Raw genomic sequence first — 17,982 nt, forward strand, 5'->3', positions numbered from 1 at the left:
AGATGGAAATGAGTTAAGAAGAATATAATCCAAAACCTAGTCAGTATTTATACCTCTCCACCTCCAAATCCTCATTTCTTAAAGCAGAGACAATCTCAAAAGCAGGAGCCTCAGATTTACCCCCAATAAACTAGGAAATGCTTGTTCATCCTCAATGCTTGGAAGTCTTTCTCTATGAATCTCTAGGTACTTTTCCAAACACAAACCTTCGCTAATGTGCATGATTCACAGTTTAGAAACACTCAGGTTTTTAGAATACACTTTTCCAAGAGACTAATCAAAGAGTTATAACATGAGCACACAAACAAGGCAAGGATTAAATATACTCAACTACTCAAGTAACAAACACCTAATATTTATTAATAAATTAGTACACTTGAAGGCATTTTTCTGATATCAGTCCCTCACCACTACCCACAAACCCCACCCACACAAAGGGAGTCCACACCACCTTTGCATTAGAATTCAGCAACTAAGCATCAAAGAGCACGTTTATAAATGGGAGCAGAGTTGCAAATATATCAGACAAGAGTTCTTACAGCTGCAGCCATTTTTAACTAAAGTGATTGAATGAAGGAAACCCACCAAGACCAAGGCCTTGAGGGCAGACCGGACCTATTGACTATGTGTGTATAAAAAACAAGACATCTTGTAAAGCAAAGCTGGACAAATTCCCTTTGGAAAAGGTGCCATTTGTCACCAGCACTTCAATTGTGACTTTCCAAAGTGCAGCAATATGTTCCAGAACAGCTCAATCTCTAAAAGTTGACGTTCAAGTTCCTTGGTGGCCCAGTTGTCAAGCCACTCAAATAGCAAGTCATGATGGCTTGTGAGGATTTCATGTCTCCAGCCCAGAGCAGATTAGCATAAGGGGAGCACAAGTAATCAAGCATTCAACACGGTGTCCAGGTGAAAACCATACAATCAGCAACAGTGTGGTCAAGTTTCAGCCATAAATATGAACTATCCAACAAGGCATGTTAAAAAGATACCTCAAGATCTAATTGCATTACAGTAACTCAGTGGGGTCTTATGTTTCTTGAACCCTTAAGAAAATTCGTAAATGACAAATAATAAAATAGTAATAATAATAATAATAATAATAAAGCAGATGTGAATGTTGAGACATGAAGACAGCTTATAGCATTCACAAGATGCTATGACACTTTTAAGAAGTTAAGAGCCTCATAATCCAGTGTGTGGGAAAAGCCACACTGTATTTGTGATACATTAAGTGAATTTAAAGTGCACAGAACAATTTTGAGAATACATACGAAGGCAAAACAGAGAAAATATGGAACCTAAAAAAACTTCAGTGGTGGATATTCTGAAACAGTTGAAAAGGTTTATATGCTAACTTCCCAGGAGGGTTTTTAAAAAGAAAGAATGAACTCAAAACACTGGCCATATACTCTGTTAAACACACACACGTGCACACGCGCACGCACACACACACACACACACACACCAAAAAACAAAAATTAAAAAAAAATAAGAATAAAAACGCCACCCTGCCACTAAATTGAGTAATTTCCAGAGTGCAGTATTCCTCGTGTTCTACAACAGGTCGGGAAGATGGCTATAAACAGAGTCCAGGAGGGTCTGGCTGGCTTCCTGGCTCTTGACTCCGATGATCTCAAACAGCCGGTCCAGCTTGTCCTCAGCCTGAGGAATCTCTTCAATCACCCGCAGCTCCTCGGGATTCAGGATGTGGAGCATGTCATCAAAAATAGGCTGCAAGTCGCAGGGGTCCAGGCGCACCTGTCGCAGCACTGTGTCCTTCTTTTCTGCAGGGAAGAGAGGAGAGGGGACAGCTGTAACGGGACTGTATTGGGGGACGGAGGAGAGCTAAGGTGACAGCGACCCTCTCCCCAGGCTGTCCCCATCCCACCCCGCGAGGTGAGGGAGTGAAGCTCAGGCACATTTTTAAACACCACAGTGGTTTTTACCGACGTTGCACGTAAGATAACAAACAAGATGTGCCTGACAGAGATCAGACAAGGATCTGCTTATCTGCTTGAATGCGTTGTTGATGGAACATGACATTTGCCTAGACTCAAATGACGTCTCCGAAATTCTCCTAAAACTCAGGAGAATGCTGAAATACTTAAAGAAACTTTAAAAAAACAAAAACAAAAACAAAACTTCACTACTTTCCCCATCTGTAACTTGTTAGTAAGCAAAGATATGAGCCCAGCCTTTCCCCTCAAACATTCCAAGTCAATAATCGGCTTATCTGACTTCCTAATTACATTGCCGTATTTTAAAATTAAACTGCTAAGAGCAAAAGTACATAAATAAGAAAATATTGCTTCTTGGGTCATATCTTACAATGGAGTGAAGAACTATAACTTCTATTACCATTTATAAAATGTATTCTCTAAAATATAATATGTAACATAAATTATAGACTAAAATATAAATCTTTATATAAGTATAGAGATAAATGAATATATAAAGTATAAAATAGAATTATGTAAAATAGAATTATTTTATAAATATATAAAAAAACAACATAAAATATAACCCTTTCGGTAAAATATAACCAGTGTCACCCAAACTAGGAAATTTCTAACAAAAACCTGTCATCAGTATAGTGTACATGCTAATTCCCTACCCTGCTATTCAAAACTGCAAGTGGCAAATTATTTACCGAAAGTACCAACCCATGATGTTTAAAATAGTGTTATTTGCAACCAAGCCTAACAGAGCGAATTTTAACTTGAGTCACTAAAACCTCTACTCCAGACTCTCAAGATAAGTTATACTTTAAATCCCCGGATTCTGCAAGCCTAGTAAATAATTTGCACACACACACAAAAAAACCTGCCAGACTACATGTTATCGGACCTTCCCCGAAACACACACTCAATAGCAACATGAGGCTCAAGGGTGACCGATACTCCTGGACGTAGGCTCCCGGCCAGACGGTCCGGGCTGTAAAGATTTTCTAGACAGGTCCCGACTGGCTCATAACGTGGTTTCTCGCAGGTCAGCCTCACCTCGGAGTCCAGGGCAGGTCATTTAGATGACCCAGCCCCTACTGGAATGGGGAACTGATGGAGGGAGAGATCCCACGGGCTCTTTGAGGGGAGGCTGAAGAATGAATGTGGGTCCGAGCCATCCGTACCTTTGGTTATAAAGGATCCGGTCCTGCTCAGCGCCGAGGAGCCGCTGGACGTGGAGTCACAGCGAAGGAGGGGCTCGGACTCGTCCACGAAGAAGCCCTTGTTCTTATCCAGCGGGGAGGGCTCCACCGTCAGGAGTGTGGAATTCTCAAGTTTCGGGTTGGGGCTGGCAACCGGGCTCGTGCTAAGCGGGCTGGGGCTCCTCGGGAGAGCCAGCTTGTCAGTTTCCAGCTGTGGAAAGAAACAAACAATTTTGAATTATATACTTCAAAAATTACAGAAACTGGGACTTCCCTGGTGGCGCAGTGGTTAAGAATCCACCTGCCAATGCAGGGGACACGGGTTCGAGCCCTGGTCCGGGAAGATCCCACATGCCGAGGAGCAACTAAGCCCGTGTGCTACAACTACTGAACCTGAGTTCTAGAGCCCGTGAGCCACAACTACTGAGCCCGCGTGCCTAGAGCCCGTGCTCTGCAACAAGAGAAGCCACCGCAATGAGAAGCCCGTGCACTGCAACGAAGAGTAGCCCCGGCTCGCCGCAACTAGAGAAAGCCCGCGCGCAGCAACGAAGACCCAATGCAGCCAAAAAAATAAAAATAAAAATATAGAAACTAAATGGAAAAGCATCTGAAAAAGAATATACATATATGTGGATAACTGCATCACTTTGCTGTACATCAGAAACTAACACAAGATTCTAAATCAACTATACTTCAATTTTTAAAAAAACAAAATAAAAAATAAAGATAGAAATAATTTTTAAATTTAAAAAATTATAGAAAAATATGAAATTAAAAGCCCTTCTTGGATGCTTTTTTTTGGTTCCACTTAGTATTTTGTGGATAAATTCTCCCATTTTGAGAGTCCATAACTTACATTATTGCTAGATACACACACACACACACACACACACACACACACACACTTCAAAATGCACGAGAGGATATGTATGAACATTAAAAATTAGTAAGCATATGCACCAAGCTGTTACCTCACAGGAGTGAAACTGGGCAAGAAAGTGAGGAGGAAGATCTCCAACAAAAATATAATTTTGTACCGCTGGAAATGGTCTTAGATATTATCCAGCATATTCCCCTCTGTTTCGGGATGAATTATGTATGCGCCCCCAAAATTTGTATGTTGAACTCATAACTCCTTGTACCTCAGAACATGACTATATTTGGAGATAGGGCCTTTAAAGATGTAATTAAGGTACACCTGGGCCCTCATCCAATATGACTGATGTCCTTATAAGAATAGATCAGGACACAGACACACAGAGGGGAAGCCATGTTGAAGACACAGGGAGAAGATGGCCATCTTCGACACGCCTAGGAGAATCAACCCTGCTGACACCTTTATCTCAAACTTCTAGTCTCCAGAATTGTGAGAAAATACACTTCTGATGTTTAAGCTTCCCAGTCTGTGGTAGTTTATTATGGCAGCCTTTGCAAACGAACACACCCTCTCTTTACAAGTAAGGAAACAGGCCCAGAGAAGGTAAGTGACTGTCTTTAGGGCACCCAGCCAGGAAGTGGCAGAGCTAAAAACTAAACCTTCCGTTTCCTGATTCCCATTTCAAACTAGCTCAGGAAGTAAATAAAACTGCTTGAAAAAAATGAGAACAGGAGAACACCAGAGCAAAAGCAGCTGGAAGGAGAGAGGGAGAACCACCTCCGCTGGAGCCAGTGGATAGGCTCTTCAGGACGTAGGGGAGACCGTGAAGCTTGCATTCCAGGGCAGGGATCAGAGAGAAAATAACAAGAAAGCAAGCAAACAAGATGGTTTCGGGGGCTTCCCTGGTGGCGCAGTGGTTGAGAATCTGCCTGCCAATGCAGGGGACACGGGTTCGAGCCCTGGTCTGGGAAGATCCCACATGCCGCGGAGCAACTGGGCCCGTGAGCCACAGTTACTGAGCCTGCGCGTCTGGAGCCTGTGCTCCGCAACAAGAGAGGCCGCGATAATGAGAGGCCCGCGCATCGCGATGAAGAGTGGCCCCCGCTTGCCACAACTAGAGAAAGCCCTCACACAGAAACGAAGACCCAACACAGCCATAAATAAATAAATAAATAAATAAATAAACCCAAAAAGTTAAAAAAAAATAATAAAAAAATGCTTATAGGTTTCTGTTAAAAAAACAAAAAAAAACAAAAAAAAAAACCAAGATGGTTTCAGATGGAGACAGTGAGCAGCCAGTGGAGGCTGGATTTTAGGGAGGTAAGAATCAACACAGGAAGACACTGCCACAGGAGTGGGCAGGTGAGGTGTAATCATGGCTTGTACCAGGGTGCACAGTGGAGATGGGCGTAAGTGATGAGTGGTATCACCCCATTTTGCAGGTGAAATGACTATGGCCCAGAGAGGGCACACAGACCCAGGGAGAAAGTCAGTGCTCAACTCAGGCCAGCTGGACATCTCTAGTTGTCCCTGTCATTTGACACCATACCCTGGAAATCTGGAGACACTGGTGGCATCTCCTAGTCGGCTGACTTATATTTTTATTGGTTCTTCCAGCACAGAGGGAAATCTGGGAGCCAGGTGGCCAGATGACACGGGGCAGGTTGCAGACAGTGACGTACGCTCTTCCCGGAGCTGTTAATCACCGCTCATTAGAAACCTCATGACTCGACTCCCACTTGTCAAGGGAAACATTTTCAAGTTCCTCAATCAGGAAGACATTGACCCTTGTTTCAAAGGATGACGTTCACCAGTTGTAAAACGCACAAAGCAAAGCACAACTGCCTCTTTTACAAGCTTTACGGCCTGAGAAATTCTTGCAACTGTGCAGATTCTAAAGGCCTCTGACATGGCAAATCTAATGTTCCGACAGCATTTTCCCTGTACAACCACCCACATCCTGCTTCTGCAATCTTAAGGCTTGGATATCACGCATTCCCACCAGCCCGCTTCTGATCCACAGACAAGATTTATGGATACGCTTTTAAGATTTGAATTCATTAGGCCCTGGCATGCATGTGCCCCTCCTCCCTGAAAGTGCACATGGCCATTCATGCCAAAACATGTGTTTTATTCACTCAATTAGACAAAGAACACTTGTCTACACTCTGGTTCTCAGGGACAGTACATCGGATGACCCGGCCAGTCAATATAGTGCACTGTTCTTGCTTAAAAAAGAAATTCCTGCCCACAAATCACATGCCAACAGCCTGAGAAGTCCACCCACCTATTTCCTGAACTCAGTTCAAAACCTTCAATATTTAAAATATTCCCCCCAATTTTGCCAAAGGATATTATCAGCGGAAATTAAGTACATGACTTCTAACATAATTTGGAAGGCAGAATGCTGAATTGATGCTGTCCGATCATTAACAGTGAGTCAAGTGAATGGGAAAATGCCACTAGGAATGGTTTTAGCATCTCCACAATGGAGCTCACAACCACAGCTAAAGCCAGAGACCATCTGACAAGCATCTTTCTAGAAAATCTATTCCTCTACCAAGTATAGATATCTGTCACTATGTACAGGATAATACACAGTAGCTGGTTGCATTCCAGATTTCTCTAAAGTTACTTGCATTTTTTTCCTAGCAGGGAAAAAAAAAATTTGCCCCTAGAAACTTACTTCTTTCCTCCCTTTACCTTACTATTGACAATATCCATCAAAATTGTTTTTGCAGCACTGCAACTCAAGCATTGTGTTGTTACCTGTGATTTCTCTAATAAGAAATTGAAGCCTCAGGATGTGTGGAATAAATTAATTCTTTATTTTCTTAGTTCAGAAAGTTCATGGTTCAGTATTGAGTTTATAGCCAATAAAGAGCACTTATAATAAGATTCAGATACTAAAAAAGAAGACAAATGCTCTAAACAAGAAAGCTAGATGTCCACAGAAGTGGGTTGTATCCTCTTGGAAAAGATTTGAACATAAACTTATCAAAATAGTCACAAAAGAGATCCTGAGTATATTAATTTATTCCTTTTTCTCCTTTAAGCTTCCCAAATTCTCTACAGGACCATATTAACTTTTATAATTAGAAAAACAATAAATGTTATTTTTAAAAGCAGTCACCACTGATAAGTATATTTTCCCTCTGTTAACTGGAAAATGTGGCTGCAACAGCTCTTATTTATATTGGTAGCCAAGGAACAGGACAGTTGGAAAATCATCTACTTGGCTGAGCTCCTCTCTTTACTTTTTTTAAGCATTCACAGGCACAAAAGGACAACACTCCTCCCAACTTATTGTGGTGAAGCAAATATTAAGACTTAAAAGAAAGGCCTCTGGGAAAACTTGGCCAATGAAGGCAATGGATCCACCAGATATTTGAAGTCCCTTTGGAGAAACTTGAAAAGTAGAGTTCTTTTTGCTCTATAGCCATGTGGTAACCATGCTAATTTAGAAGACTCATTTGAGAAATCAGGGTGAGACAGTTAAGACAGACCAAAAAGGGGGAGAAGGCAGGGATCATGAGGGGAGAGGTCTCTAAGTAACCCAAATCAGTACGAGTCTATTGTATGAACTTCAAGACCATGAAATTTATTTTGGCCAAATGAGCCCCAAATGTCCTCCTGATTAGCTTCCATACAAATACACTTTGTCCTTCCAGATACTGTATTTATTGGTCTAAACTGATAAGAAAAGAGAGATAAGTGGTTCACCTTACTGGACAGCTGAGTCATACCTAAAACTCCATTGCTGACCTGACTATTTTCCTTTTGGATTCCCAGAACCACTGAGTATGAGGAACCATCCAAATGGATTAGGTAAACAAGCTATTGATTAAAATTTGTGGGCTTGAATGCCTCTGGGCTACAGAGGTTTGAGCAGTATCGGTGAGGACAATGATATAACTTGTCCTGGGTTGCCCTGGAAAGAGCCATTTCCAGCTGTGTCCTTGCAACCGTCCACTCCTCCCTCAGCCAGCTCCCCAAACTGACATGCTCGCTTTGGGTGTGCAATCAAATCACAACCTGGAACTGAACCTCAAAAATAACTCTCCTCTTAACAAATATACACTACTATAGATAAAATAGATAATCAACAAGGACCTACCATATAGCACAGGAAACTCTACTCAATATTCTGTAATAACTTATATGGGAAAAGAATCTGAAAAACAATGGATGTATGTATACGTATAACTGAATGACTTTGCTGTATACCTGAAACTAACCCAACATCATAAATCAACTATACTCCAATATAAAATAAAAATTAAAATAAAATAAATAACTCTCCTCTTTTAACATCAAACAAAATGCACTTCCCTGTTGATTGGCCTTTCCGAGGATGACACACTGTGGAAGGCTGAAATGTTTCTCCAGCCCTTGGGATGGTGGAGCCATGGATGCTGAAGCCATTGTCATGGCGAGGGTGGTATATAAGTGAAACGAGTTTGAGACTACTTTGCTTCTCTCCTGTGATGGAGCAGCATTTCTGAGGCTACTCTGCAAACAGGAAGGGGTGGAAGACTCCAGCCCCAGAAGCCTTCTTTTCAGCGTGTTTCATGATCTTCATAGTCAACTCCTAAATATCAAAGTCATGACAATCCTGGAACATCATGGCAAAGGAAGAAAGGAAATCTACCACTAACTAGCTGTGTGGTCTTAGAAAAACCGCACGCCTTTTCAGATCTGTTTCCTCATTTCTAAAAGAAAAAGGTTACTCTAGGTCATCTCTCTTCAAATGGTCTTATGGTTTGTCTCACTATGGCTCTTTCATTCTCCCCCCTCCCCACCTACAGACCCCAACTCCCTTTCTCCTTCCAAGTTACTTCCACTGGTTCCTCAACTAAGGTTTACCACTGAGTTATTTTCAATTACTACCTAATTACAATCTCCCTGTGGTTGTACAATTTGTTTTCATAAAACTAATTAACAACTTTGATGCATCAGTGATCCCCTGAAATGAAGCCTTAATTACCCAGCCCTGATGCCCCTTGCCAATCTGCTAAAATGGTTCAACTTAACCCCTTGGTTCCTGGCATCACCCAATCAGATTCCACAAGATCCTTTTCTCTCCCCTCTGTAGCCAGATATGTCTGATAGACTCAAGAAGAAAGCTCCTTACAATTAAAAATCACCTTCCTACTGAACTTTCCCTCCAGACCTCATCCAACGCTTAGAAAGAAGGAAGAATTCTTATGTTACATTTGTGAAAACTTCTGTCACTTTAATGATGGTTTTCAAAAACCCATTTGCTAAATTCAATGGAAAATAATTGCTATTCCATCTGAATTGACCAGCTTGTTACTCAGATCCAGTAAACAAAAAGGGACTTTAAAAAATAAGCCATCATCAATACTCTGCTAAACAACTCAGCATGAAATATATGGAATCCATTTGATGTTAAGGTAGCTCTTATTAGCTCCATTTTACAGATTAGAAAACTGTGGCTTTAAGAGGTTTAAGTAACCTGCCCAAGATCACAGAAGCCAGGACTCAAGATCAGGTCTGGTCTAGTTTCCAAGTAATCCTCTTTGCTGAGTCACGTCACTTCCCTGTCTGGACCCACTGCATTTACAGAAATTGACAAACCCTGTAAACTCAATACAAAGACATCACAGGACCACAAGGGGCTGCCCTGGCCCATCAGCCAGGGTGAAGGGGCCAGAGCCAGGGTCTGCAAGGACCTGTAACTCAATGGCAGATCTTGCAACCCAGCTGGATGACTGCCCTGAGATAAAGATGAGAGATTATGTAATGAAACTTAAAAGCTTTTGCACAGCAAAGGAGACCATAAACCAGACGAAAGGACAACCCTCAGAATGGGAGAAAACATTTGAAAATGAAGCAACTGACAAAGGATTAGTCTCCAAAACATACAAGCAGCTCAGGCAGCTCAATATCAAAAAAACAAACAACCCAATCCAAAAATGGGTGGAAGACCTAAATAGACATTTCTAAGACATACAGATTGCCAACAAACACATGAAAAGATGCTCAACCTCACTAATCATTAGAGAAATGCAAATCAAAACCACAATGAGGTATCACCTCACACTGGTCAGAATGGCCATCATCAAAAAATCTACAAACAATAGATGCTGGAAAGGGTGTGGAGAAAAGGGACCGCTCTTGCACTGCTGGTGGGAATGTAAACTGATACAGCCACTATGGAGAACAGTATGGAGGTTCCTTAAAAAACTAAAAATAGAACTACCATATGACCCAGCAATCCCACTACTGGGCATATACCTTGAGAAATCCATAATACAGAAAGACTCATGTACCACAATGTTCACTGCAGCTCTATTTACAATAGCCAGGACATGGAAGCAACCTAAATGTCCATCGACAGATGAATGGATAACGAATATGGGGCACATATATACAATGGAATATTACTCAGCCATAAAATGGAACAAAATTGAGATATTTGTAATGAGGTAGATGGACCTAGAGTCTGTCATACAGAGTGAAGTAAGTCAGAAAGAGAAAAACAAATACCGTATGCTAATGCACATAACATGGAATCTAAAAAAACGGTACTGATGAACCTAGTGGCAGGGCAGGAATAAAGACGCAGATGTAGAGAATGGACTTGAGGACACGGGTGGGGGGGAAGAGGAAGCTGGGACGAAGTGAGAAGGTAGCATTGACATACATACACTACCAAATATAAAATGGATGGCTAGTGGGAAGCTGCGCATAGCACAGGGAGATCAGCTCGATGCTTTGTGACCACCTAGGTGGCGGGATAGGGAGGGTGGGAGGGAGGCTCAAGAGGGAGGGGATATGGGGATATATGTATACATATAGCTGATTCACTTTGTTGTACAGCAGAAACTAACACAACATTGTAAAGCAATTATACTCCAATAAAGATATTAAAATTAAAAAAATAAATAAAGATGAGAGATTTATGTAAATAACCAGACACTTCAACTGTGGCCAATAACTGTTTTCTATTAGAAAATATTTCCGATCCCAACAGACCAGTGACTATTTTAAAAAAGCAAATTCAATGTCCACTAAAGGTTTATCTCAAAGGAATTACAGTCACAAATAAAGACATGACTACAGCTATTTAAGGATGATGATATTATCTGAAGCTTGTTTCCCCCATTCTCCCAGCTGCCCATGTAATCAAGATCAAGTTAGATTTCATGACCTCCCATAGGTCCATGTAGGTATGTAAGATTGGGCTCTGATAAAAACGAGCACTTTCCTCCTTGCTATACAAATATCTCTTGATATCTGAATCCATGTGGTTCCTACCTTGAGAGAACAGGAATTCGGATGATAAGAAATGCTTTGTCATCCAAAGCTATGTGGTTCCGGGACTTCAGATCTACATGAGGGTTCAGATAATGACGGTTACCAGCCCTATCACAAAACATGTACCTGAATCTATTCAATTCCTAAGTTCAGATGCTAAAGAATACCTGTATACGATGATTTCTCCCTAAAAAAAATAAAACAAATACACCGCCTCCAACAGACAAGAGGGAAAATAGGTAGGTTTCTTTAAAGTTCCAGCTGATAGGGGACGATGACTTTAATTATTCTTCTGAGGGTGAATTCTTGTTCAATCCAACCCAGAGAAAGGGGTCTTAAGAAGAACAACCCAAATTTACTCAGCAAAATTTTTTGCAAACAAAAAGAAAAAAATTAAGAGGAAATTGAGAAGACGCTGATTCCTAAGCCTTTAAAAGAAGGGCTATCAGTTATAAGAACTTTGGAGGGAAGTCTTAGAAAGAGGAATATGGGCTGGAAATATATACACACATATATAGATAAAGCAAAGATGTCAAAATATAATAGTTGAATCTAGGTGGTAGGTTCTGGGTAATTGTTGTACTGTGTTTTAACTTTTCTTTGTTTCCTAAGTCTTATTTTTAAAAGTTAGGACAATAAATAAATAAAAAAGAAGGGCTAAGGGCCAAATAACCCGAAGACAGAAATTCCCCAAACTTTTCCTAGGCTTTTGATTATTTAGTCTTTTGTTGACCTTCCTTCTTTCTTCTCCAGCCCAGCCCAGACCATAGGAAAGGGAAGCACCGAGGGGCTTCCATTGCATAAGTAGGGAATAGTGCTAACACTTAAACGTAAATCATCAGCGGGCAAGCGGACACTGCAGCGTTATGCTGTCTACATCTCCCTGGGTTCACTGGAGGTCACGGGATGGAAGCGGGAACAGGAGTACAATGCCAAGATGCCCTGTTCAGCTTCCCTGGGAACCCCTGCGCTAGACCACAGAGGCAACAGAGCTGAGTGAACACTGAGCTATATGCACTGCCCAGGTAAGCTGCAAGCCAACAGCAGAACCTGCAGAACAAACTCACCCACCCTCAGGAAGCTCACAGGATTAACGTGACCAAAAACTGCCCAAACCACTGGGGAATTATTTTAAAAGACACCCTGCACACCCCCTACATCTGTCCAAGCGTAGGATAATTAAAGAATTTTGTTTCAACTGCAACCTCACTTAAGATTCCATTTAAACATTAGCCCAGGCGAGCTGGCCATGGCTGGTTTCTCCTTTAAGTACGTCAAGCCCCAATCAAGGCAGTTGTCCGAGTCCTGTGTATACATGTCATCTGCTAATTCTGATCACGTCTAACAGTTCATTTCAAATCCACCCACATTTAAGCCAAGGTGCGGTTGGTGGCCAATCCTTGCCTAGCAAGAGAACTTAAAGAGAACTAGGTGCACGGCTGGGCGGGGTCGGGGGGCGGGGGCGTGCAGCCACAGGAAGCCACAAGCAGTGCTGTGCAAAGCTGCCAAAACTGGTAAGAACCAGCTGGCTCCGGAGGGAGGAGAGGAGGGCGTGGCCACCAGCTGCTGGCACATGTGTCTGCAAGCAGTTCAGGCTGCTGACATCAACCGTAATGTTGCAGCCCTGAGCTGACTCACCGACTAGCTTTCTCAAAAAAGGAAGTGAGGAGAGTAAGTCAGGGGGCTCCCTGGGTTCAGAGCCCGAGCCCGCTCACACTCAAATATACCGCCCAGCTTTAAAAGAGCACAGCCCCATCATGATAGGAGGAGATCCGGCTGTTGGAAATGCCTCGGGTTTTCATAAACTTCACTCGATGAGACCTATTAGGAAGCCTTTCCCACAAAAAAGCCTTTGGACAATTCTAATCATGAAAAAAGGTTGCAAGAATCATAAGCTTGCCTTAAGACAAGATAGAAGTATCCAACTATATAAAAGGAGGTCTTGTGCATTTCAAGTTTGCAAGGCACCTGTGTACTTAAGCTATGTACAGACACTTACTGTACAGTAGTTTTGACCCTTTATTTGGGCTACATTAATCTTACAGTATTTATCCACCCAACCCCAGACTGAGATACTGCTCCAAGGGGCCTTCAGTAGCTGCCAGTAAGTTATTTTAATGGCTGTCTTGAAGTTAACAACTGTTATAATGAAATAGTCTGCCTGGTGCTAAATAAAGCCTTTAGAATGTTTTTTTAAAAAGTGTGGAGGATAGAAAATAATTTCATGAAGGAAATGCATGACCTTGAAATAAGAAGGCTCAAGCCGATCTTTGTGACTCAAGTTTTCTAAACGTCCCAAATTAGATTAAATTAGTGTTGTTTAATAAAACCGTTAATTGGATTCATGCCATTAGAATTAGACTATACGTGGTACACAATGCCACAGGTACAAAAGGGGACCCTGAAGATACTTCCCCCTCACTAAACCCTGACTTTAGCTTCTCAGTACACAGCCCCCAGTGTTAACTGCTACCAATTCCCCGTGTATTCTTCCAGAAATGGTCTATACTTATACCAATTGGTAGGTACATATATTCTCCACCCCACTCCAGACCTTCTCTTTCATTTTTTACAATTTTTTTTTACAATATGGTGGCAACGTATACATACACACTGCCCTGTACCTTGCCCGTTTTTGTTTAAAAACACTTGAGGTTAGCACATAAAGAGCTGACTCACTGTTTTTGATAAGTGCATACTGTTACACTGTGTAGATGTTCTATAGCTTACATAACCAGTTTTCTATTGAAGGGCATTTGTGTTGCCTCCACTTTTTTGTTATTAATGAGGGATACTACAATGAATACTTATACTTGCATCATTCTGCACATATGTGGGATGTATATAAGGATATATGTAGGATGGGGTCGGGAAGGGATGGATTGGGAGTTCGGGGTTAGCAGATGCAAACTATTATATAGAGAATGGATAAACAACAAGGTCCTACTGTATAGCACAGAGAACTGTATTCAATATCCTGTGATAAACCATAATGGAAAAGAATATGAAAAATAATGTGTATATATATGTATAATTGAATTACTTTGCTGTACAGTAGAAATTAACACAACATTGTAAATCAGCTATGCTTCAATAAAATAATTTTTTTTTAAAAAAGAATATATGTAGGGCTTCCCTGGTGGCGCAGTGATTAAGAATCCGCCTGCCAATGCAGGGGGCACGGGTTCGATCCCTGGTCCGGGAAGATCCCACACGCCGTGGAGCAACTAAGCCCGTGTGCCACAACTACTGAGCCTGGGCTCTAGAGCCCACGAGCCACAACTACTGAGCCCGCACGCCTAGAGTCCGTGCTCCGCAACAAGAGAAGCCACCGCAATGAGAAGCCCGAGCACCGCAACGAAGAATAGGCCCCACTCGCTGCAACTAGAGGAAGCCCGCGTGCAGCAATGAAGACCCAACGCAGCCAAAAATAAAAATAAATAAAATAAATTTTAAAAAAAGAATATATGTAGGACGTATTCCTAAGAGTGGAATGTCCGTGGTCAATGGACATGTCCTTAGGTAGATGATGCCAGATGGCCAGATGGTCCTCTGAAGGGACAGGGCTGATGTACACACCCGATGGCAATGGATGCCATTCCTCTTTCCTTATTCCCTTCATAGTACAAGAATGGTGTCATACCTTTCCCTCTCTGCCAGTCTAAAAGGTTAAAGTTGTATCTCAGTGTAGGTTTCAATTTGAATTTTTCTTATTTGAGCAAGGTAAAAAAAAAAAAAAAAATCTGTATACCTTTAAGAACCTTCAGTATTTCTTTTCTGTGCACTGTCTTGTTCACAGACTGCCCATTTTGCTTTTGGATGGTTGGTTTCTTAATTACTTTGCAAAAGCTCTTCATTATTAAAGGAAATTAACCCTATATTGCAAACAACTTTCCCAGTTATTATTTTGTCTTTGATTTACATATGGTGTTTTCTGGCTTGTATATATATTGTTAAGTAGTTGAATCTTTCTTGTATGGCTTCTGTGTTTTATATCATTCTCAGAAGAGCCTTACTTATTGTTGTGATTATAAACATAAAAAATTTCCTCCATCTTTTTCCCTAGTACTTTTTTCCCTAAGCCATTTTAATGGTTGGTCATTCCAGCCTACCCCCTGACTCAGCCCAACTGTGGATAAATCAAAGTTCCTTCTGTAAAAAAAAAAAAAAAAATTAATGAGGAATTCAGTAGTGACAGCTGTCTCTCCTAAGGAAATGGTGAGGAATAAGCGATTAAAACGTTGAAATTAACTAGTGTACAATAAAACCTACTGCTGACTGAGATACAATTCCTTATCAGTAAGTGTACATACTTTTGGAACTTGGGTTATAACAGATGAACAGACAGTCTCACAAACATAGGATGGAGAAGCTAGGTCAAAACTGAAAGGTATTAAGCTTTGTCTGAATATAAGTTTTGGCTTTAAAATAAAAAGAAAATATGATATCCAGCACTGGTAATTGATTGGGAAAATAAGCTTCTTTTCACAATATTGATTCTGATTTCCCTCCAACGCACATTTTGAGAAAGCCAATAAGGGTGTGGATTAAAGGGGTAGAAAATGTCATCAACTGATAGACACAGACTTTTCTGAATGTTGAGACACTGTGTCTCAGGAAAAAAAGAAAAGCCCACTGCAAGTCCTCTATGAGGCAGTCTCACAGAATGTATTCTAAAGTTTGGCTCACATACGCATCCCTCCTATAAAACTGCCAGCATCTTGAGGGATGATTCCCTGTTTTTGTGTTTTGGGGTGTGTGTGTGTATGTTTTCTTTTTTATACTGTTTTGAAAGGTTACTTTCCATTTACTGTTATTACAAAATATTGGCTATATTCCCCATATTGTACAATGCATCCTTGAGCCTATCTTATACCCAATAGTTTGTACCTCCCATTTCCCCCCCTTATATTGCCCCCCCCACTGGTAACGACTAGTTGTGGTTTTTTTTTTAACATCTTTATTGGAGTATAATTGCTTTACAATGGTGTGTTAGTTTCTGCTGTATAATAAAGTGAATCAGCTATCATATACGTATATCCCCATATCCTCTCCCTCTTGCGTCTCCCTCCCACCCTCCCTATCCCACCCCTCTAGGTGGTCACAAAGCACCGAGCTGACCTCACTGTACTGTGTGGCTGCTTCCCACTAGCTATCTATTTTACATTTGGTAGTGTATATATGTCCATGCCACTCTCTCACTTTGTCCCAGCTTACCCTTCCCCCTCCCCATGTCCTCAAGTCCATTCTCTACGTCTGCATCTTTATTCCTGTCCTGCCCCTAGGTTCTTCAGAAACGTTTTTTTTTTTTTTTTTTAGATTCCATATATGTTAGCATACGTTATTTGTTTTTCTCTGACTTACTTCACTCTGTATGACAGTTTCTAGGTCCATCCACCTCACTACAGATAACTCAATTTCATTTCTTTTTATGGCTGAGTAATATTCCATTGTATATATGTGCCACATCTTCTTTTCCATTCATCTGTTGATGGACATTTAGGTTTCTTCCATGTCTTGGCTATTGTAAATAGAGCTGCAATGAACATTGTGGTACATGACTCTTTTTGAATTATGGTTTTCTCAGGGTGTATGCCCAGTAGTGGGATTGCTGGGTCGTATGGTAGTTCTATTTTTGGTGTTTTAAGGAACCTCCATACTGTTCTCCATAGTGGCTATATCAATTTACATTCCCACCAGCAGTGCAAGAGAGTTCCCTTTTCTCCACACCCTCTCCAGCATTTACTGTTTGTAGATTTTTTGATGATGGCCATTCTGACTGGTGTGAGGTGATACCTCATTGTAGTTTTGATTTGCAGTTCTCTAATGATTAGTGATGTTAAGCATCCTTTCATGTGGGTAACGACTAGTTTGTTCTCTATATCTGTGAGTTGCTTCTTTTTTGTTATATTCACTAGTTTGTTGTATTTTTTAGATTCCACATATAAGTGATATCATACAGTATTTGTCTTTCTCTGTCTAACTTATTTCACTAAGCATAATACTCTCCAAGTCTATCCATGTTGCTGCAAATGGCAAAAATTTGTTCTTTTTTATGGCTGAGTAGTATTCCAATGTATATAGTGTGTGTTTTCATTTAGTATAGCCGGTGCCTGGTACAGGGATTGAAACAAAATGGGTGTTCCATTAACGAATGCTAAATAAATTGCATGTCTTAAACTATCTCATCTTTAAAGGCTACTAAAAAAAACATAAAGCATGTGTAAGTCTGTGTGTGTTGGGGAGGGAGGGTATATCAATCCCAAGATCCCAAGAATCTGTTTCCCAGACTTTTCCCCCCCTATAACCTGTACTCTTCAAGCTCAACTACCATATTTCATTAATTCTATGGTGGATATTTCTTTTCACATTTTAACATCTCTGAAATAGGGATGTATCTAACAACTATAATTAGCAATGTTTTTATTGCTTTCTTAGTGGTACCTAAAATAACCGTACATACATGGTTGCCATGACATTCAATGAAATACAGAAATATATCTTAATTCTAATACTGACCTATATCTCACAGGGCCATGAAGCTTGCTAGATAAAAGCAGATGCAAAGCACCCAAGACAGTGTTTGGGACACAATAGATACTCAGCAAACACTGGTCCCCTTTCTCCTTAATCTCCTTTTACAGAAAGTAGAGTGGTATTGCTCTTGAGTCAA

General features: G+C 41.0%; 1 protein-coding gene across 1 annotated transcript in view; it reads right to left on the reverse strand.

Annotated features, from left to right (window-relative positions):
- Positions 1–339: 339 nt before the first annotated feature.
- The window catches only part of TNFRSF21 (TNF receptor superfamily member 21), a 65,067-nt gene continuing 47,424 nt past the window's right edge, over positions 340–17,982 (reverse strand). The window contains exons 5-6 of the mRNA XM_082347618.1: positions 3,131–3,359; positions 340–1,787 (exon numbers count right to left, since the gene is read on the reverse strand). Coding sequence (XP_082203744.1) covers positions 1,558–1,787; positions 3,131–3,359 — 459 coding nt within the window. The 3' untranslated portion in view covers positions 340–1,557. The remainder of the gene's footprint in view (positions 1,788–3,130; positions 3,360–17,982) is intronic.

Source organism: Balaenoptera borealis (genome assembly GCF_965194805.1).
Source record: "Balaenoptera borealis genome assembly, chromosome: 12".
Taxonomy (NCBI): Eukaryota; Metazoa; Chordata; class Mammalia; order Artiodactyla; family Balaenopteridae; genus Balaenoptera; species Balaenoptera borealis.